Source organism: Chiroxiphia lanceolata, chromosome 5, assembly GCF_009829145.1.
Source record: "Chiroxiphia lanceolata isolate bChiLan1 chromosome 5, bChiLan1.pri, whole genome shotgun sequence".
Classification (NCBI taxonomy): domain Eukaryota; kingdom Metazoa; phylum Chordata; class Aves; order Passeriformes; family Pipridae; genus Chiroxiphia; species Chiroxiphia lanceolata.
Genome location: NC_045641.1, coordinates 36,166,011 through 36,189,146, shown reverse-complemented (window position 1 = coordinate 36,189,146; position 23,136 = coordinate 36,166,011). Strand labels below are relative to the sequence as shown.

The 23,136-nt window shown below is 36.3% G+C and overlaps 1 protein-coding gene across 9 annotated transcripts in view; it reads right to left on the bottom strand.

Annotated features, from left to right (window-relative positions):
* CNOT2 (CCR4-NOT transcription complex subunit 2) overlaps positions 1-23,136 on the bottom strand; it is an 81,092-nt gene that overhangs the window by 27,561 nt on the left and 30,395 nt on the right. For 2 of the 9 annotated variants that reach the window (XM_032687927.1, XM_032687930.1), the window contains exons 2-4: positions 22,254-22,326; positions 16,077-16,152; positions 6,522-6,644 (exon numbers count right to left, since the gene is read on the bottom strand). In XM_032687927.1, the coding sequence (XP_032543818.1) occupies positions 6,522-6,632 (111 nt within the window). In that variant the 5' untranslated portion in view covers positions 6,633-6,644; positions 16,077-16,152; positions 22,254-22,326. Of the gene's footprint in view, positions 1-6,521; positions 6,645-11,245; positions 11,267-16,076; positions 16,153-22,253; positions 22,327-23,136 lie in introns of those variants that run through there. The other 7 variants (XM_032687932.1, XM_032687926.1, XM_032687933.1 and 4 more) reach the window with 5 other exon arrangements.

Genomic DNA, 23,136 nt, shown 5'->3' with positions numbered 1-23,136 from the left:
ACACCTTGGCAGGGTGGCACCAAGGAAACTCAGCAAAGCAACAGTACTGTGCAGGCTGCTACATTATGCAGTTATAGCCTAAAGCTACTTTCTTAAACGGCAGGGCAAGCTGAAGTTAAAATACATCGAGCCAGTACTACAAAGTCAACTCCTAAAAACAAAACAGGTTCTAATAAGCAAGCTTGTGAGTAATATCTGGTCTGATATATGATGGATTTCTCAGGGGTGCAAACGTCAGCACCATTTTGTATTTGCACTACTTTATTTCTGGTACCTGTCATCTGTGCTGCACTATTTAATAACATCCGACCCACAGCCTCAGAGGAAAGTGTTATACTGACCTAAAAAATAGTAGTAAAACAAGTCAACAAATAACAGATAAAATTACACATTTTTCTAGTGTCTGCCAGTTTTTTAGTAGTGTTATTAGTCCTCCTCTTTAAACCACCTTCTAATACAGTGCTCACAAAATTCCCACGTTGCAAGAAAATATCCGAAAATATTTCCATATCTCAACATCATAAATCAATGAAGAAGTTTTGAAAGCCTTATAAATGCAGCTTATTCTCTGCAAGTGAAAATTATTACTGATGTAAATAATTTGTGAAATATAAAACAAAATACAATACTAAAAAATAAATGAAATTTTATTTAGTCTTTCAGATTTCATCATTTATGGTTTTGATCTTCTGCCTCCAGTGGTACTTGGGAATCCCCAAGGAGGTAGGACCACACTGTTGATGGAAGCAATATCTCAAGACCTTAGAGGCAAGATGTGGTTTTTGAATGATAATGACATTATTAACATGAGGTTAACATGGCTACCCAAGCAAAACTCCAAAAACAAATTCTCCCTGTGTAGATACATTGCGTATAAATAAGCCAAAAGATTACTGAAAACTTGTTGAAAGATGCTATAAAAAAATGCCAAAGCAATTAAGGACTAGGACAACAAAGTAAATATTTTATAAATAAGCTGTAAAAAACAAACAACAAACAAAAAACATCCCCCCCCAAACAAAACATCCACACACTGAGCCCATAAACCACCAATATTACAAAACAGTATGTTCAGTGAACTGAGTTATTGGGTAAGAAACCATAACCTCCCCATTCTAGAAAATGTAGATGATTTTATGCATGGAATTAATCTAGTCCAAGACACCACTTCAAAAGCTAAAGGTGACATATAAAAACTACTGTACACTGTTAAGTGGAGATGCAGTAAAATAAAGCTTTTAGATGAAGTGAAGATAAAGTACAGAAAAGTAAAGAACACCTACCACAGTAATTTAGCGATTCTATAAAAAAACTAAATACAAACTCAACGTAGTGAAAATGATATACAGTCATCAACAGTAAAATTAATTTCCTTGTGACATAATTTCAAATTGTAAAGTGATATGAACTAACTCAGATTCAGATATTTACTTGCAAACTGTGTGAAATAGTATAAAAACCACTTTCATCTCTAAGCAAAATTAGTTTATGATGTATTGTTTTATTTGATAAATCCATTCAGGTACAAACTTTTAGGTGAGATAGTAAAAGGTGCATTTTGCATTTGAAACTTTTTGTTCTTTCATCAAACTGTATAACTTTCTACAAAAATGCAACCTACAGGCAGAATAACTATAGGTTCTCAAAGGGAACTGCATTAAAACACAAAAAGTTCCTTGAATAGTTTCTAATCTCATCCCCTGCAAGTCCTATCCAACTATTTCTAGTTATTAATGGCACTGAAATTTTCATCCATTTAAAGCTTTTTTGGTTTTTTTGGTTTTTTGTTTGTGGGGGGGTTTGTTGGTTTGATTTTTGTTTGGGTTTTTGTTTTGTTTTTGTGGTTTTGGTTGGTTGATTGGTTTTTTAAAAAAACTTATTGTATACTCACTAATTGATGCAAGGAATGTTTAATCACTCTCCTGGAAGGTAAAAAGCAACTCTCTTGCTTTGGAAAACACTTCAAAGAGAGAAGACCAAGTTCTGTTGCACAAAGCAACCCACTATTCAGTTGAATTACAAGAACATTTATGCATGTGAAAATATTCATTTGCCATTTATAATTAAAGACATTAATCTATTTATTTCCCAAAATAAGCTTTATTTTTTTCCCTTCCACAAATGGATCAAAACTATTCAGACTATTACAAGGTACGTTAATGTACAGTGCCTCTATTCAGCCAACCAGCATTAGTGTGAATGCAACAACTACTCCTGACTCAAGAAGGTTTTGTGGGAATTCTTAAATACTAACAACTCCATGTGAAGCATCTGAAGTTAAATTATGACTAAGCTAACGAATTCTTGTGCAATGACTAAGGGAAATGCCAGGAAAGAAGCCTTGGGAAATAAGATACCATACGTTTCCTAAGAATCCTAAAATAATAGTATTAAAACCCAACAATTCATCTGGAATAACATGGTGTTCAGCAAACCTAAAGCCAAGGCTGTTTCCAGAAGACTGATTAAACTCTTACACAAATAGTTTCCCAAACTTAGCAAGATTATGGATATCAATTTGATGGTAAGCTAAGCCTTGTTTCATGGTTTTATCTCTTGTAAAATACCATCTCTTTATAAGGCCGTGCATTTCAAAATACAGTAAAAGTTAAGTAGAGGTTCTATAAATCAGTTTAATAGAATCACAGCAGAAGACCTCAGACCATCCTTTGTTTTACCACCACCTCTCTGCCCATTACAAGACAAAACCACTGACATCTGCCTTCATGAAACTGCCTCATGACAGAGGAACACCAGAATCTGTTCAATCACAGACATGCTTCTACTACCTCAAGATGGAAGAAACTTCTGGAAAGAAGGCTTCCAGAATCAACAACCCATTTCACTGTATCAATATCCATATTTGTACAGCTAGGGAGCTAGATAAATAGTTGCAATGAGGTAAATCTAATCTTCAGGCTAGATTTTACTTGTCCCAATTAAAAGTGCAAATCAGAAATATTACTACTATGTTACTGAAAGCATTTTACAATCTGTTGAGCACTGGGAAAGAAAATGAACAGCAAAGCCCTGGGCCAAGATGTAGAAAAAACATTAATTGAAAAAAATCTAACTTTTCCTGATCATTTGGGCAGATCTTTATTAAAAGGCATGTCTGCCTACTGTCACATTTATGACTGCAGCTCATATTCTCATGTATGCATCCTCAGTGGATTAGGTTAGACTGGTCAAATCTTGTACAGCCCTTATTACATTCCCATATATGAGAAATCAAAGAAGTTCAGAATGGATTGGTCCAATCTTTTCTCCAAGCTCATAGTCATTTTTGCTTTGCTCAACTAATAACTATAAATTCAAAAGTATACGAATGCCTTGAGTTACTGATTTCTACCACTGTCACTCTATCCAAATAAAAATACATGTACCCATGTCCTGAAAATTATTTTGCTGAGTGCATAGACAGCTCAATTAAGTTGCTGAAATTGGCCACAAATAAGTTCTGCAATTATTTTGTGGGAACACAGTGCATCATCTTGTCAATTTCCATTAAAAGGACCACACTTGTTTCCAGCCAGAAGTAAAACTATTTTCTTAACCTGTTTCACGTTCTGAAAGTTCTGTAAAACACCTATTTTCTTTGCCAAAGAATTACTGACCTGGTTATCATGCACTGACCAAGTGCACAACAAAAATTCATAGACAGAGCATCCACAGACACACTCTGTTCCACTTCCCTACTTAGCACAGCAAGTGTGTGATGATCCAAGGCAAAGCCACTTAATTAGTAAAAAGGAAGCATCAGATGGTTTGAGCAATATAATCTCATCTAAGGAACCATAAGTTTGGGCCCAAAGTAATAGATCCAATCAGCATCAGTACAATCTTGGAAGCATTTGTGCACATGAGTAACATGCAACTTTTCCATTTCAACTCCCGTATTAGTCCTGCCTGTCTGGAACTGCGCTCCCTAGTGAACAGGTAAGTTAAAAGAAAGCTTTTAGCTACACTGAGTCTCTGAAATAAAAGTAACATGTCCTGAACTATTTGCTGCTATGTCTTTGTCCTTGGCAAAAGTCTTTAAAGTTTAAAAGAGCACTTGAGCACCCTTAGTTCACTTTATAATTGTCTGAAGGAAATTATTTTACAATTCAAATTAGCCAAGGTAAAAAGTCAAAAAAATACCACACCACTAAGTGCTATGAAAATTGTTTATTAAAAGGCATAAAATATCTTTTTCACATCATTTTCAGACAGGTTCTAGATTTTTTTTTTCACTTAGTAAGTGAAAATTATTTCTTAATATAATATGTAAACTTCCACATTTTGTGTTAAAACAAGGTAGAAAGCTGAAAAGCACAAAACTCAGTTAAACCCAGTGCACAAGTCATCACTAAACCCCATCTGAGCACAATGCCTCCTCAAAAGGCCAGAAACCCTACCGTAAAAGTAAAGTAAAAAACAGGTTTTAAAGTTTCTACAAACATGCTTGCACTAAGTCCTTACTCTAAATTTTAAGAGGATTTCACCATTCCCTATGTTCAAGTGAAAATGAAAAAAGAGGAATAATTTAAATTACAGTAAAACTGCACCTTGTTTAGATAAAAACGATTTATTCCTTTCCCTCGTATTTATTCTAGCTTTATTTTATCCCCACATTAAATGTGAAGACAGAAAGCTTCAAAGTGCTTCAAAATCTAGAACGCTGGAATTTTCCCCCCATGTGTTCATAAAACTGGATCCATGTTTTGAACATTAGTCTTTATTAGTTTATTTGGACAAAATTCTGAGCAATTTTATTTTAGTCTGTCCAAAGAAACAAGTCAATCTATTTATTGTGTTCTCAAATACAGAACATTTTTAGCAAAATTCTAGTGGAAATATTATTTGAAAACATGGTTACTTTCAACTGGAAAAGGTTTTCAAACCTGCAAAACTGGTTGGAAAGAAAATATAACCACCGTTCCAGCCTTTCTATCTACTGTGAACCAAATGAAACAGCAAATGGAACACGTAAGATATCATATACATTTAGCTATACCTGAGTGATCAAAGGTGTACAGTCAATATTACCACCATAAATTCACTTTGATCAACTTTTTAAAAAATCACAATAGCATTTAACAGTTTAAAATTTCATAAGCGTAAACTCAGAAAGTTGTCATGGTCAACAGTGAAGCTACAGGGCTGGGGGGGAACCTTAAAAAGGATTTGGAAATAAAATTTTACAAGGCTTTTGCAAATACACTCTTCTATTTCCTTTCGGAATAACATCACTCTTCTGACAACTACAGCAGCTTCTATGTCCCATTTTGGCCAGTTCTCCCACAAGCTTTCAGGATTTCTCATTTGTCACTCCTGGTGTCTGGAACACCCACCTTTCTTGTCTTGAAGTGCCATTCTAAGATCCACTTCTGCAACATTGCCTACAGAAAAAGCAGGCAACTAAAACACTCATTTGCTGGGACACAACGTGCCAAGCATCAGCTTTTACTGTGTACACTGTAATGCACAGCATTTATCTCACTCTGCCTTTCTTACTACACCATAACATATTCCATCTGTGGTACATGAACATATGTAATCAACATAAACAGAAAAGAGCAGTCTAATTAGTTTTCTTTATACCGTACTACACTTTAATCCTTTGCTGGCTCACCTGAAACTTCTTATCAAATTAATTTATGAAACTGAATCAGAAAGCTCCATTTACACCTTTTTGGGGGGGTTTCATTTTGTTTCAAAAAGCCTTCTACTCTAAATCTATTTCCTTCTCTTTGAAAGTCTGGATTAAAATTTAGCTAAGGGTCTATAGGAAATGCTTATGTTTGTATAGGTCAAAGTCTATCAAGACATGTCTTGGAGGCAGACTTGAAGGAATTGTACCTTTTTGAAAGTTTGAAAGGATATATATTCTTTTTTAATTAAAAAGAATATATTGCCTACAGATATTAAAAGCAAGCCTATCAATAGATTATATTACTGACCTTCAGGTGACATGAACTTCAAGTCACACTTTCAAGTCTTCCACTTATTTCTACATGCCACTCCATATGAAAGTGAATATGTTACTGCCTTATTTATTTATCTTTGGTAAGAAGCAGAGCTTCAGTAATGTCAACACAGTTCTAACATACAATATTGCATTACCAAGGGAAAAAAATTACTAGTTTCATAACTTTGTGGTATTATAAAATGGGAGAAATACCTAACTCAGAATACTTCAGCAAACAAGCTGCACAAGGCATTTTCAGAAACTAAAAACAGTTGAAGATGTAAAATGCAAAACCACAACAAAAACCTTGTAGACACAGCATGTAAGCACAAGATATAATCAATAACCCAACTAAAATTGCAAATACAATTCTTCAAGATGAAAAAATAAAATGCTGGCAAGCATATGGCTGAGGTTTACATATATAAATTCACTGAAATTAAAGCACTTGCCACTGAAAACAGCCATGTACAGCTTAAAGCTAGACAAAGCCCTTCCTTACATATATTTCATGTACTTGAAACTACCTCGCTACTGAAAGAAGAAAAAATAAGCTTATTCAACTTACATCTTTTTCTGACCGATGTGGGAACATCGATGATTGGCTGTAGTACATGTTCTCATCATGGTAGTCACCATCAACCCCCTCTACAAACTTCTTCCTTGAAGCACCAAACATGCTGTTTGTCACCTAAATAAGAAGAAAAACAATTATATACCATATATGATTGGGTTTGCTACATACTTGGCATATATATTTAAATACACATAAGAATTGTTAAAAAAACCCTGTTTCTAAATATTTGAAAATGCCTCTTAAAAATCCTTTCTGTATATTGCTAATTTAATGGTTCTTTCAAGAGAGATTTTCATGCGACAGAAACTCGTATTCCAGAAACAACTGGAGTGGGCAGAGGGGACATGTTTCATTTTTTGGAGGAGTATTTTTTTGTTGGTTGTCTGAGTTCTGTGACCTTTCAACCAAATTTATTTTAAATTACAGAATGTCAGAAAATGAAAGAGCAAATTTCTCCAGTTTTCCTCTCCAAAGGTAATCACTTTCAATCTAAAAGAAGAAAATTAAGGCACATTTTTTAGAGCTCAGCCACCTTAACATAAATAACAAAATAAAATAGAGAAGAAAAAAAAAAAATCTGTGAAATCACTTCCATGTCTCATCACCACAACTTTGGAAAAGCAGCTTTCTACTTGACCCTACTCAGATCCATGATTAAGTAAGAGAAGGCTGAGCTTAACCACACTCAACAACCTCATCACAGACTGGCAAAGTTACTGCAGACAGTCCATAAAAAACTCCTGGATTTTATTTTGCCCTTACTGTCAGAGATGCACACAAAGACAGAGCTGCTAAGTCAGGAATTGGAAACTAAAGAAACAGCAACCACACAGCTGGTCACAGAACCTTAATTCATTAGAAAATTTAATCCTGCAGCAAGGTCATACAATGTTGCTAAAGCATCTACTGCACACAGTGCATATTTATATATCTGACTCTTATTTAATCTATCTGACGATGAAACACTATCACAGCACAGCGTGGACTAACCAAGCCCTGTTTTAACCTAACAGGTTAATGTTCAAACCAGTGAAATGGCACAAACTGGTCAGCACAGAGCAACTTACCCAGTTTCTTATATCATATGGGGAGACTGGAGAGAGTGCAAACAACAGGATGGTAATCAACCCTGAGCTACTGCACTACCTATCTTCACACGGATCTTTATCAACTTGAAAGATAAGAAAGCTAAGTTACAGTTAGCTTATGAAATGCTCTGAATCCTAAGATTTACTATCTTCACTACTGACAGCATTAGGTGGACTTACAAATACACAGGTTGATTTTTAACATTTTTTTTTTAAAGAGTCAGTTTGCACTACCTCAGGCTCACGCTTAAAACTGAAGTTTCAAAGTATTTATTCTTGTTGGCTGCAAGAAAAGCTACCTTCAGCCCGAAATCTTCTAATCTCTGCTAATGCAAAATTACTGTGATATTCCTCACAGTGCGGCTTATTCAAATTTCACCTTTACTGACGAAGATTTGTAGGCAGTGTTTAAATAACATGAGTAGTCCCTACTCTGGTAACAACCCCATGATTTTGAAGTCATAGGACTTTTGAGTAAAAGTGAAGTCAACACTTAGAATGCATTTAATACAGCTATACTCACAGAATGGCCCTAAAAGATTCGGTTAAACAAGTCTATTCTACTAGTCCTACAAGGGGGTTTCAGATCTTCAGACTAGTGATATTTCAAAACAAATTTATAACCTGTCACATGCATGTGAAGGATGGCATGTAAAGGTACTGCATACCTTCTTCAGATGAAACTTGTGTTTTATGAAATTCACAAAAATGTGTAAATGTAAGGTCTCAAAATGCTAGAATGCATTCAGTTGACTTTCACACTTACAGTGAAGTTTTCATTACACTGTAAGCATATCCCACTGTGTTAATCCCCCTACAATGCAATTATCACCTACCAGATGGGATGGAGCATTTAACAGGCTAAGGGGATTATCCTGTCCTTTGCTCTGCCTGAGCAAAGTGCAGAGAGAGATGAGCAGTTACCTTCAAAGGCAATAAAAGGGATAGTGAAATGCTTTGGTGAAGCCATCTCCAGCAATGAAGAGGAGCTGTGAGTCTCAACCAACTACTGCTTTTGAGAAGCAAAAAGCCCTGAAGAATTTTTTGACGCTGCTTTAACAATACCTGAGATAAGAAAAGGATTTTTTTTTTTTGCCACATAACCCTCCCTTGTGATACATCATCACAATAACAAAATTGAATTGTCATAGAAAGCAAGTCACTGAAGCACATACAGTAGTGTACTAATGCACTGCCTAACCCTGAGCTATGATCCAGGAGCTATACAAGGGGAAGAAAACGGTTCTGTCTTTGACCCTGCAGATTTTGATCTTATTTCTGCAAAGGTTAGCACATGGCTAGCTACACATGTACCATAAAGATTTCTGAATTGGTGGGTCAAAGCTTTCAAAATATATGTTTATAGTCACTGCAAGAAAGCTAATATGCCCAAATATGAAGTCTATCTACTGAACAGCTGAAAGATATTTTAAACTCTCCACTAAATTTCAACTGTCTAAAAGATTATTTTCTATACTGATAATCATATAAGACAGTGGCCCAAAAACTAATCAAGACTATGGCCTTAAGACTGATGAAGTGCAATGATATTAATATGGAGTCCAACAAGAGCATGGCTATTAAGAAAGAAATTAAGAAAACTTTTAATAATTAGATAGATTAAATACTGATATTTTTATTGGCAATGCACATTTCTACATGACACCTAACAGAACTGTGCTGATGAACTCCAGAGAGCAGAACAGTGAGAACTCCAGAGAGCAGACTGCAGCTGCAGGAGAAGAGGGGACATCTGGAGGAGCCCCGCCTGTGACCCAGCTGCATCACTGTGCCCAACTACCCTGAAGACCTTCAAAACCTTTTTGCAGAGACTGACACTTCTTCACAGCAGCATTTTTGTAAGCAATTTTGTGTCGTTCAATGCTGCCAAGCGAAGCAGTCACACGCAGTGCTCAAGCTGTCCACACTCTCTGAGGGAAGCGGTAGAGGCACTGGAGGGCATTCTGGCAACTGCCTGTACCCCTAACAGGATTCCTCTTCACTAGAAAGAACTGCCACTTGTTCTCAGGGTGAACCACAGCACAGATCACAACAGAGAAACACGGTGGTACAATTCATCCCGCTATCCAGCCCTGTCACAGAACTAACAGCACAATAAAACGAGTCAAGTTGCTAAAGACCCGTAACAGAAAGAGCAGCAACTGGGATTAGACACTTAAATTGCAGCTGCTGTAGCCAGGTTGCTCACTTTTTGCTCATTTTGAAGCTAACACCAGCAGCCAGTTTATCTACTTCCCAGCAGTCACCAGTGACTGTAAACAGCTGGAATACTTCTGAATCAGAGCACTTATCCCCATGCAGACTTTTATATTATAGCAGGTTTATGCAGTGACAGTGTCATATGATTGCCAAGTTAGCAGTAGGCACCTTCCTATTCATGTCAATTTATTCCAATATTCACTAACATACACATTAGCCATTCATGCTAAAAGCATATGCACAGATATTGAAAAAACACTGTTGCAGTCCTCATAAGAAGGCTCTGTGCCAAATGTGAGAAGATCTGCAGGTGGAACTTTATTGCTTATTTCCTAGGACAAGAAGCCACCAGGAAACGTCATACACAAAGACTACAGCTCCCTTTTCATAAACTGATAGATCATTGTCCAAGCAACTACAAAAGTAAATACAGCAAAGTTCACGGAGCACTTCCAAATACATTTTAAACCCTTTGGAAAATAACAGTGACCTGAGGTTTTGTATCTTCACAGGGTCTAGATTGGTGAGGTGAAGAAAGGTAGAAATCAGCTCTTGTATTTAAGTCCCTCATTCATACCAATACACACACATATGCCAACATAATCTCACAGAAGTGGTATGCCAGTTGCATGGCAATTTTATTAAGCAAAAAATTCTCATCTAGTCAGCTTAATGTCATACAGATACCTCTCCTAATCCTCTCACTACTCTTCCTGTTTTACTGTGGGAAATCAGTTCTCTGTTGCACAAGACACATTGGCAGTTGTAACCATTCATTAAAAATGTAAAAATGGTGCACTTCTGTCAACTCATCCTTTAGCATAATATTGCAAAAGTACTTACAATGCTATTTTAAGTCTGCACGCAGCGAACAACAGCAAGAATCTTGAAAATAAATTACGTACTGGCATACTCCTGTTACCTTCTTACGACAGCTCCTCCATCATAAATTTTTTTAAGAAACAAGTTCAATTTGTTAACAAAAAATAAGTTTTAAAGTATGTTCTCAGCTGATGATGCACCAAGACACTATCTGTATATCACACTTATTTACTGATTGTCTTTTGGGAATACCATCAAAGAAGACATCAGTTACGTTAAAAAGCCTGACTTAACTAAAATTAGGTTCAAAAACAAAACGAGCTTCTGAAGTACCTATGTTGTTTTGGGAAAACAAAATAAAACCCAACGAACGAGCAAAGCAGCACATAAAATAACAGAGACAATCCTGCATTTCTAGTAACTGCTACAGTAAACCTGCCTACAAAAACTGGTATTTGGTTAATAAGAAAATGGGCCAACCTTAGAAATTCAGTTGTAAAGTTTGTAAACAAATAAGCAAAAACCTCAAAATTCCATTCCAGAAAGATAATCACATTTCTTCAAATACTCTCATAATAAACTTACTATTACAGTGGCACTTTTCCTGGCTCCTCAGAAGTTTATTTTGTGAGTTTCCCTCAACCAGTATTTTGCACCTGAGCCAAAAGAAAAACTGCTATTGGAAGGCAACTTCATACCTTTTTTTGTTTGATAATCTTTGATTCATCCCATTAGGTAATCCAGAAAGGCACTGGTTGAAAACTACTTGCACTTTCAACTAAAAATTGATTTTGTAATTGACAAACATTGCACTAGTGCTTTTGAGTATTTTATTGTAGACAAAAAAAGTTTTCCTGTTTTTCAGAAATTACATTTTCATAAAAAATTAGAGTAAGATAACCCCTTATTCGGGAAGTGCATCTATTTGAATTTTATTTCCAGTTTCATGTCTGGGCTTGCCTTTCTTGTTGCTTTGTGGCATGTTTGTTTGGGTTTTTTTAAAATAAAATATATAAAAAGACACTTTACCCAGTTAGCTATTCTAGATCTACTCAAAGGCACTCTGGAGAGCTCCTTAACAGAGCATATACAATTGTAAAGCCCAGCTTTAAAAGATTAGAAAATCCTTAACACACTAAGTTCTTCAGAAACAACAAAATCCTACCATTCCCTCCAGGTCCCAGATAAAGAAGTAGGATTTTGGCATTTTCTTAAACATTGCAATACTCAGAGCAAACTGACGAACACTCCTGTGTTCAGCAAAATTCCATTGCAGCAAACTGTGTGTATGGCCAAACTCATATGATGGGTGTGCAGTCTGAAAGCTGGATCAGGTAACCGGAGAAATGAACCCATAAAATAAAATCACACTAAGCACATGCAAATTGTTCTTCTGAAATACTTAGAATTGTGATAGATTCCATACATTTCTCATGGAGGCAAAAAAGGAAATAGTGGAAAAAAAAGTCAACAGTTAAAGAAATTTACACTTCCTGCTCTAAAAACTCGTTTCTGTATGAAGTAAGTCATAGAACCGGTTATAATATAAGTAACTTCAGCTGAAAACTCAAAGAGGGGTGCCAAGATAACAAAGCGAAGCAGATATAGGGAACAAAAAGTTTTAGTCTGAAAAAAACTGTAATTTGTACGAGCAACAGGGGACTTCAGCAGGGACATGCCAGTCTGACCTCAGACTATTAGTCCTCTCTTCTGCTTGTACTGCCCCTCTGCTAAAATGCACCAAAACAGGGCAGTTGTTTAACTAGTGCATGTTCCACACATATTAGAGTATGGGCATGTAGCAGAGAAGAGATCCTCAAGGGACATAAATACACTCCTATGAAGAGAGCTAAGCAGGTTAAGTGATAATCAGACAGACCATAAGCCAAGTTTGGTATTCTAGCATCTCAATTCACAGAATCCCCAGACAGGTCAAATATGTTAAAAAATACAAACACGTATAGTATGATTTTTGATTAAAAGCTTATAACAGTTTGGGGGAGGAGGGGAGAAGAAAACCACTTTTAAGAGGTTTTCATTTTTCATTGGTATTCAGTAGTCATCACATATTCACAAAACACATTTTAATAGCAGTTAGAACAGAAGTTAACTAAGTAACATTACGTAGGTTGGACTTCAGGTCCACAATCAAGAGAGCTGCAATGCCAAAATATTTCTTCTCTACCAAGTGTTACAGCTTCGATATCAGTATGACATACTTTGCCACCTCTGATGCTTGGTATCACTCCCAGCTGCTCAACAACTTTTTCCACAAAGAACAGACAACTCAGATGATGCACGCATGGACCAACAGAGCTTAACCCAGAAAACAAACCAGGTCCTAGTCTAGTCCAAGTCAGCCAGTTGTTCTCACTGTGGTCTCACTTCTGCAGCAGAGATAACTGCTCCCAGTATTACAGAAATTATATAAAGGTTTCATTATACGGAGCATCTCAGAAACCTTTTATGTTGATGAGTCCCCTAAGAAGCTATAAAAACAAAAGAAAACTCCTGGTGGAGTAACATGCAAACAATATTTTACTCCGAAATCAGAATCTGCGAAATCAGAAATTTTTACAAGGAAAGCTGGTGGTGAAGAAAAAGGAAACAACACTCGGGTTTTAGGGAGGCTTTATCTCTCCTGGGGATGCAAAAATGAAAACCGCCTGCAGCAAGGACAGTGCCAGGGCAGGGGGTGGTAGTATGGGCATGGGAGTGGATGAGTCGGAAACATGAAGGTCAGCTGGGCCTCACGTGCAAGGGAAGATGGTTGTTGATAGTGCAGCAGAGGCGACTCTCAAGCAACATTAAGAGGACAGCATTGATATGCTTGTCAGTGAGCAGTAAGATGACCACGTGCATGCTCTGTCGCTGGGAGAGTGGGGGTTTTTTCCCCTCTTTCTCTTAATCTTACTGTGGTCCTTTACATCACATCTAAGCTGAGCTGACACAGTTTCATCTGCTAAGTGCCTCCAGCTATCTCTGTAGAGTCATTACCTTACATACTGTTCAAGCAATATTTCTTAACACTTCCTAAACACCCAATTCAGTTGAAGCCAAAAATGCCCACTGAGAAGCTTTCTAGATCTGTACGTCTGTAAAATATTAAGCCTTATTAAATGATGTATGTCACAATAACTATTAAACAGTCTGTATCTGTTCACTAGACAGTCTTTTGTTGGTTCATTTACCATTTAAAAACTTTTGCACTATATATCAGACAGAGAGTTAAAAGCTTGTAAACCAAGAGGAAAAAACAAACCTTGAAACTTAATTCAAATTTGGCTCATGATCACAGGATTCATGTGTTTCTATCATGTCAAATCTCTTATATGGTGTAAGAAGAATAAAAAATTAAAAATTAAAGAATAGGGCTCCTTTGACTTTTTATTTGCTTTCAGCTGAGACTCTCAGTCAGAAGGCTAGACTTCAGCATCTCTGCTTCAAACTAAAAGAGTAACCATTGTTCCAGCTGGGACATTTCCACGTTGATTTTGAACAGGTTCCTCTTTCCAGGAATACTGTAGGGTATTTTTGGTTGTTGTTGATTTTGTTTGCTGGGCTTTTTGGTTGTTTGGCTGGTTGTAGTTTTTTGTTTGACTGGGTTTTTGTGGGGGATTTGGCTTGTTTGCCTTTTTGGGTTTTTTTTGCATAACACTGATTCCACTTTTAAGACAGCTGCACTGCCTACCTATTTCTCCCCGGATACAGCCAAAACTTTCATGTTTGTTTAATCTAAAACGTTGTATTTTAAATAAGCCTTGGTTTCCCAAGCATTTCCTGCAGTTAAGTAGTGTAGGGTCAGATGTAGAGGATGATTAATGGAGTAGCAACAGAGTATTTTTTTTCCTTTCATTACTCGGATGGAGTTGGTTGACATTAAATAAATCAGTACTAGACCCATTTCTACTCCAGCTTTTGGAGGGGGGGGGGAAGAGAAGGTATGTTTTTGGTGAGTTTGGGGGTGTTTTTGTATATGGAGCACAAGGTAAAGATAACTGAAAAAGCAAGCAACTATTTTTTAAAAGAGTTATCTATCAGTACATTCACACATACAGCATTTAATGTAAACTGCTAACCATTTGTTAGAAGCATCCTCAAGAAAGGGGTAATAACACTTTTTAATTTATGTTGAATTTTAAGAAATACAGGGTTCCTTTTGGTTTGGGCTCTTTTTTTTTCTCCACAGAGGTATTCTAAAAATAGAAATAGCTGAGAACATTCTGGCCAAAAAATTCATTCTGCATACACAGCACATCAAACATCTTACCTTAAAACACAACTGGAAAATTCAAAACATTGTGTACGTTTAATATATTGAATCCTTGAAGGGAAAGAAACATTTACGAGCTGTCACAACTTCCTGGCAGCATACCTGCCTCTCAGTGACTCTCCTTCTCCAGATGAATGTTATGTTCTGCAAAAGCAGAAACATTTTCCAGGAGCACAGACAGGTTAAAGTTAAATTCATTTATGGCTTTATAGAATGTCCTCCTAAAGCACACTTAAGAGTCTGTGACCCTTCAGGGCAAATGCAAAAATGCAAGTTAAAATTACAGACTTCTATCCTTTGGTTACGGTTTAAAAATTTTTATTTTTTTTTTTTATGAAAGCCTTAAGACGCTTCCTAAATATTCCAGGGCCTGCTTCTTGTAACCTTCAGACTGCACAGCCAGGCTATGTTGTGATTACAGTTGTACTGGGTTCAGCCATAAAATAAAGTGTGACAAAACAACTTTGAATGCTTTTATATCATAAGTACAAGGACAAACCCAGTCTTAAAAACAAACAAACAAACAAGCTGATTTTTTAAAAAAGATCATGAAAAAGTACCATAATTATTTAAGACTTTAAATTTCTGAACTGCATTTCTTCATTATTTTTCATTATTTAAGTGCTAATTGATGTTAGTATAGAATATTCAGAGTTAGATACTATTCCACACTGGAAAAGATAAATTACAGTCTCTGAGCTCCCTACACGCTACTACAAACACAATCACCAGTTAAAAATTAAGAAAGCGGTAAATGCCTTTCCACTGTACTATCATGCCTTTCCACTGTACTAATCTTCCACGCATTTAATTTAAACCTCTTCAATCATTCTGTTCTCCATTAAGGTTGTCAAAAATGAATTAGACTAGCTATGCACTCTATCATTTTGAGCACATGGACTTCAGTCACATTCCTATACTGTAAAAACTTTGGCTTAATATATACTGTAAACTTGGTTCAAATATCAGAAACTATATAACGTCATTTTTCAATTAAAAGCAACTCCTCTTGGAAGCGGCAGACTTTACACCACAACATTTTAAAACAGAGCTACCTCAAATAGGTAGTCTAAGCTCAGACTGCAAATGTTGCTGAGACCTGGCCCAAGTCCCAGACATGGGATGGTCGCCTCCGTCTCAAACCTTCCTCGTAGTTTCTCAGAAAACAGTTGTATGTAGAGTTCCAAGACAGGACGGCAACGTTTAGTGCCTCAACAGCCTGGTAAAACAAGCAACAGGGTATTGCTTCCTGTTATTCCGGTCTCATTAAAAAATAAAAGAGTACTTTTATTGAAAATGGGTCTACTCAATCTTCAGCTAAAGCATATAGCTTTGCTCACAATTCCTACATCTGTGTGTTTCTCTGTTTCTCTCAGGGTGCTAAGAACATGAAGGGTGATACATTTCATCATGAACCTACATACTGGATAACTGGAGGCAGTTACATGTTGCATAAATTTATAACTATTTTTAATTTAAACTAAATACCACCCGGATACTCCAGCTCTCTTTCAGTGACTGAAGTGTACAGTAACTCGCTCTCAAAAACTACAAATGTCAATAGTGTTTACAAATACTGAAATATTTTTTGTGTTTGAACTCCCTCACTACTATAATTTTTAAAAAATTGTTTCTTTATCTTTGTGGTGCCATAAGCTTTTTTTACTGCACTGTTAAACAAACATATTCTTTACCACTTTTGTTAATCCTTTCCCCCATTTTAAAGGGAACTTACCCAAACGCTTATTGCTACAAAGAAAAACGTTTCTGGGAGCAGTGCCTGTAAACAGCCCATAGAGCAGCACTGTGCACAATTTGTAACTCCCAAAACGTAGCCATGCACAAAAAGGTATGTTTCCCTAGTTCTGACCAGAATTTATCTTCAACAAACTACTTCAGAAACAGCAATACTATTAATATATACAGGTAAGTATAAAAGAACAAAAAAAATATATTTCATATAGTGACTGGACATATATATTACACATCAAAAGCTGTTTGCTTATTAACAGAAAAAAAACTCAACAAGACTGTATTGCCCACATCTAAGTGAAACGCAGAAAAAAATTCATCTCAATCAAATGCATTTTTTTTTAAAGCACCTGAACTTACACTGTTATCAAGAAAATTATACTGCAGACAAACTATTTGCTTCCAAAATTGCAGATTCCTAGAAGGGAGGATCTAAAGTACTGACCTGAATTTTTTCAAGCAATTGTAAAGAAAGGTGTAGATGACTCAAACTAAATACCTAACAAAAGCTCTGAAAGCAGAACAAGGAAAACCAGATACACTACTGGTAGAAAGCAGTTCATTTAAGTCTCAAAGTGTTCTTTGAAAATAAGAAGGTTGTTTAGGATACTTTAAAATTCGTTTAAAAGTGTCAGTAAATCAGTTACAGGGAGGGTGAATACTAACATATAATCATGATCCATTATAGGCTGCAGTTACAAAAACTTAAAGGTAAACAAGTCTTTTGGATTTTGAAGTGACAGAGAGAAACCTTCTACACATTCACTGGACAATTCTTACATTAAGAATCTAATTCTTACATTAGGGTCTGGAATAGGAAGGTTTTTTTAATTTTTGTTTTATAATTAAAGATTCATTACAGTGTGAATCATCACTGAGCAAGATTTTCACAAGGCATAATGTTTCACAGCAGTAAAATCTACTGTCACAGTCCTGCTCCCGGCTGGCTCCTTAAATTTTCAGCCAGTTGGGCCCTTGGTCCAGACGCGCTATAACCATGTGGTTACAACCATAGTTACATCATGCTATAGCAGGTGGGACCATGAAATAACCACAGCCCCAATTTACAGTATGTTAACAGCCAGGAAACTGTATCTGAAGATTAAAGGAAGCACCTTGTTGTCCAAATGCACTTTATTAGAAGGATGAATCCCTGTATGATGGACAACACTATTAAGGAAGTATAATATGTAACTGATCACATGTGGTGGTGAAATTGAACTAGAGTGACCAATAGTTGCCATTCTAAATTTTTTTATCATGCCCCTTCCACAGGGGCTGCTGACAAGTTAGAGAACACAAGTAGCAACTGAGGTACCGCCACTGAAATTCATACAGGATTTGCTACACATACCCTGTCCATCCATCCCTACAGCAGGTACAGACATCTCTGGAACAGAAACACAGAATCAACCACGCTGGAAAATACCTCTGAGATCATGGAGTCCAACCTATGACCTAACACCACCTTGTCAACCACACCATGGCACTAAGTGCCACATCCAGTCTTTTCTTAAACATCTCCAGGGATGGTGACTCCACCACCTCCCTGGGCAGCTCATTCCGACATCCAATCAGCCTTCCTATGAAGAACTTCTTCCTGAACCTCCTCTGGTGTAGCTTAAGACTATGCCCTCTTGTCCTATTGTTAGTGGCCTCCAAGAAGAGATCAACCCCCACCTGGCTACAACCTCCTTTCGGGCAGTTGTAGAGAGTGATGAGGTCCCCCCTGAGCCTCCTCTTCTCCAGGCTAAACAACTCCAGCTCCCTCAGCTGCTCCTCATAGGGCCTGTGCTCCAGACCTTTCACCAGCCTTGTTGCCCTTCTCTGGACACACTCCAGCACCTCAATATCCTTCCTGAAGTGAGGGGGCCCAAACTGCACACAGTACTCGAGATGAGGCCTCACTAGTGCTGAGTACAGAGGAAGAATCACTTCCCTGATCCTGCTGGCAAGAACACGGCAGGTACATCACCCCGCTTTCACTCCACAGGGTGCCAATCAGCATGCAGCACCTGCGTGCTATTTGCTTTATTTGCCCAATTGTCTTTTCACTGGGAAAGAATAACAACCAATGACAATAAACCCATGGATACTAAAAGATCTTTACTATTGTTACCTTCATGCTTCTCATTTCACATCAAGCTTTAAGCCTCAGATTAAAATTTCAATTGAAAAAACCAAAATATTGACCGGTGCCTGTTAATTCATGATTCAAAAACAACGCTAAAGGAAAATAATCTATCAGCAGGCCATGAAGAACATATAGAGAAAAGATGCATGATCTGAAGCACCTTTTGTTGTTGTTGGCTATAAATTTGCTAAACTTTAGATTAAATGCTTAGATTACTGTTTTGGGCATGCATAGTCCTAGTTAAGCAGATAAAACTAAGGAGTTGTAGATTTTCTTTTAAAATATAAAAACTTTAAAAAAGGACTTAAAAGTTTCTACATTTCAGGTTATTTACAAAAGAATTAATTCTACATAGACTTTCAGAATACTATGGCTCTAAGCACTTGGAAAGTTTTCTCTGAATCCTCTGTGTATTCATTTTTCTAGGCTTCCTGAGAAGTCTCTAGTTCAGATTAATTGACAACAAATTGAAATGAAAACATTTAAGTTTTCTGCTTTCTAGGTAGAAAGTGCATTCATGGTCAGTTCCATTTTCCTCCTTTTATTATTGTTTTCCAGTGTAACAGCCTTCTTTCTTAAAATACTGATAAATTTCAGGGGAAAAATTACTTCAAATCTCAATTATTTACAGTGATCCAACAAAAAACAAAGAAAAGCTGTGGTTTAGCCTAATTAGGAGAAAGACAGGAGTCCCTCTGGGAACTTTGTGACTTACAACAGTTATCTGAACTTCTACTCTGTTCTGATGTTTCCAAATTTCTTCTCATCAAGAGCTGAGTATGCATGCTGCTCCCTACAGGAATTCTCTGGTCCCTTTCTGTAAAGACTACTAACTTTTATAATTAGTCTTGCACTTACATTAAAGTAGAATTTTACACATTTCTCTCTCCCTCCATATACATTCATAGGGACAGATATCCTCTGAATCAGGGGCTCTGAAATATAACTGCTTCATTCTTGTTCACAGCAACAGTGTGTTTGCAAGGATTTAATACAAACAAAAATCCGTATCTGAAAATGTTCTCACAAAAGCATCTCTCAGTTCCAAGTTCTGTTCTAAAACACCTACTTTTAAAGGAAGAAAAACATACAAAGTATAGTCTTGTGTAAAAGGCTTCTGTGAAACTCCTTGGTATCAAAATTGCTAGAAACTGGAAATGAGAGACAACAGAGATACAGAAGCGCACAACCAAATTAGGCTTCTTTTACAAGACAAACCCATTTTAATACTTCAAAATGAACAGAGCTGAAGATTACTCTCAATAAATTAATGACTTTTCATCTATGGATCCAGTATTTCAAAACAGGTCTGTCTAGTACTGCTTCACTAAGTATCATATCTAGTCCAAATTTAAATAAGCAGGGCTGCACTGCCACTCCTGAATCACATGCCTAGGGGCTCTCAAGCTATACCAGTCTTTATTCCTCCTACTCTGGTGTATGCATCTCTCTCAAGCATTTCTGGCTTTAAGAAGTGATACTATTGCCTAGTTTAGAACATAAATTCATGAACAAGAACAGTCATCTGCCTTCCTTATCACAGCAATTAAGTCAGGACTGACTTCCTGATACTGAAGTATCTGGAACTACAACTTCCCAAATTCCTGTTTACTAGCCTGCATACTCCATTACTGCACTTTAAACACTGGTCCTCAGAGCTGAGCCTTCACCTGCACAGGGAACTAAATTTCACACCACAGGCTGCTCAGATCTCAGCTTTTTTCCAAGCACTACATGGGAGACTGAAGAGAAACACGCTTTGCTACAAAAAGTAATTCTCAGAAACTACTGATGAGAAGCTGCAGTCTCTAATGGTAAAGCACCTACTCAGCCTTGCTCTAGGAAAGCCAAAACAGTCTGGAGACTGCCTTGAAAAGCAAAAGCAACACACTGATAAATTACTCTGAGGAATAAGAAACCAACCTGTGCCAAGCATAGCTTTATCACAACCAATTTGGGATTCTGGGACAAGAGCTAGGATCCCATAGGAGAAAGTCCACATTTGGATTTAAATCCTCCAACTGAATTCTAACTGAGCATAACAAACAATACGTGACAAAAGAAAGGAAAAACTCTTCAAAATTACTTCTGGGACTTTCCACAGTGTATCATTAAATTCAAACACATATTGCCAAAATGTAAAACAGAGTAATCACAAAAGCAAGCTATTCTTGAGGTTTACTAACTCTTCTGCTCATCTTAATTTAATGACTCCCAAGCATGTCATGACATGTTTCTGGGAATGTGACCATGCTACTTTAACATGCTGTTTGGCAAAACCCCAAAGCTAGCTCATATGTTTTTAACTTCATGCCTTCTTATCACATTCACTTCCCCCCCCAATAATTTGTAGTCTCTAATTAACGCAGTATGCAGACCATTCAAATACCTCCCTAATTCACAGGAATGTAACAAATTTTATATTTAAAATGGCATAATACCCAATTTAGAAATGTCACCTCCTTCCTACTCTATGTTTAGGCCACAAATATAAAAACTGGCTACACTTACATAGTACCACAGTTTGAGACTTGCAATAAAAAACGATGCACTGAATTTTTACTTCTTGATGTAAAGATAAAACAAAACAGTCCTGAAACTGAACCATCCATCTTCAAAGACAATTTTATTGAATTAAACGTAATGCTATCCTGAAATATCCCATATCATTATTAACAACATATATTTCTGTACGAGCAAAACTAAGGGGGTTTTTTGCAGATCTTTTTAGCCTTTGCTAATTGAGCTAAGGGAGCACTAAGAATTCCAAATAACATTTATGTGTAAAGCAAATTCTGCTAATACAAAAAATTTAATGATTTATTTTATTTCTTTTTTTAAAGAGATAAATAAAATGTGATTGTCAAAATGCAGAATTCACCCACCCACTGTATGGTACAACTGCTGCAAAGTTACAATCACAGAACCTTGACTAACTTTGTTATGATTACAGACTACAGTAAAGGATACTGAAGTGTAACAATTATTGCAGTACCTTTCAATGCACTAAACGTAGTAAAACACCATACAAAAGTAAACAAAGATGACTGTGTCAAATCATTTTATAAGTTATATTACATAAGTTATGTTCAAATTTGGGAAGACTATCAGAAAGAACATTTTATTTACAAATCCTAAAGAAAAGTATTTGCAAAAATTTTTAAAGCACATATACAAATAAACATACTTGTTTTTATTTTTCTCAACCACTTAAATGCACATATGCATTATTCCAAGGCACTTTTTAATAAAAACTTCATAAAAGAAGGGAATACTTTAATATACTTCAAAGCCAGTTCCTTCAACACCTCATTGTTGAATCTAATACCTTAATATTTTAAAGACCAAAATCTTATATTTTAATAGCTATTCCCACTCCCTTGGAATAAGGTTCTCTTTGAAGAACCTTAAGTGCACTGAAAACAGCAACCTACCTACACACTGTACTTTTGCCCATTAATTTTTTGTCTCTGCTGAGGTAAGCAAATTTTGACTGATGACCGCTTCCTGTAAATGAAGTAGATTAATAAAACATTATTAATAAAAATATACTGTTATCTTCCAACCTTCTTACAACTCCTACTGTTCCATAAACAGGAAAAAAATGCATTTGAAAACATTTTATGGACTGCAAATACTATGAAAATAAACTTAAAATAAAAAGCTGCTGAGTAGTTTTAAAGCAAAAAAATCCAAATGCAATAAAAATCAAACTGAAACAGGAATCATTAAAAGAGAAATTTCATTTTAAAACCAAAATTATTACTTGCTGAGCAACTTGAGAAAAAGATATATCGGCAATCTTGCAATATTTTCCCAGAAAAAGAAAGTTCACAAAATTAACTGAAAGACTACAGACATCTAATGTATCTACAGATCCTTCCTCCAAACAAAAATGCACAGATGTCTTGATCCTGTAAAGAGAAGTTATTCTAATAATACAGATTTGTCTCTCAAGAAAACCACATAAGAAATCACAAATGCTCCCAAAGTTAGTTTTAACTGTGTGTAATTTATTCTCTGCTAACCCAAATAGAACTTGAATACTGACAACTCCTTATTATCCATCTTAAAGGGAACTCTTCCTCCTTATAAAAAGACAGAAATGCTTCCAAACCCAATGCCTGGGACAGCAAGAGAACAAGCTCAAATTTATGGCCCAACAGTTTTCAGAGATGACTGGAAAAACAAAACCTAAAGTGAAAGCACAGAATCTCTGTTTCCAAATCCAAAGGAGAAGAAGGAAGAGAAAAACCATTCCCAACAGAAATCTTAGTTTATTGAGAAAATAATGTGAAGAAAAAATAATTAAAACCC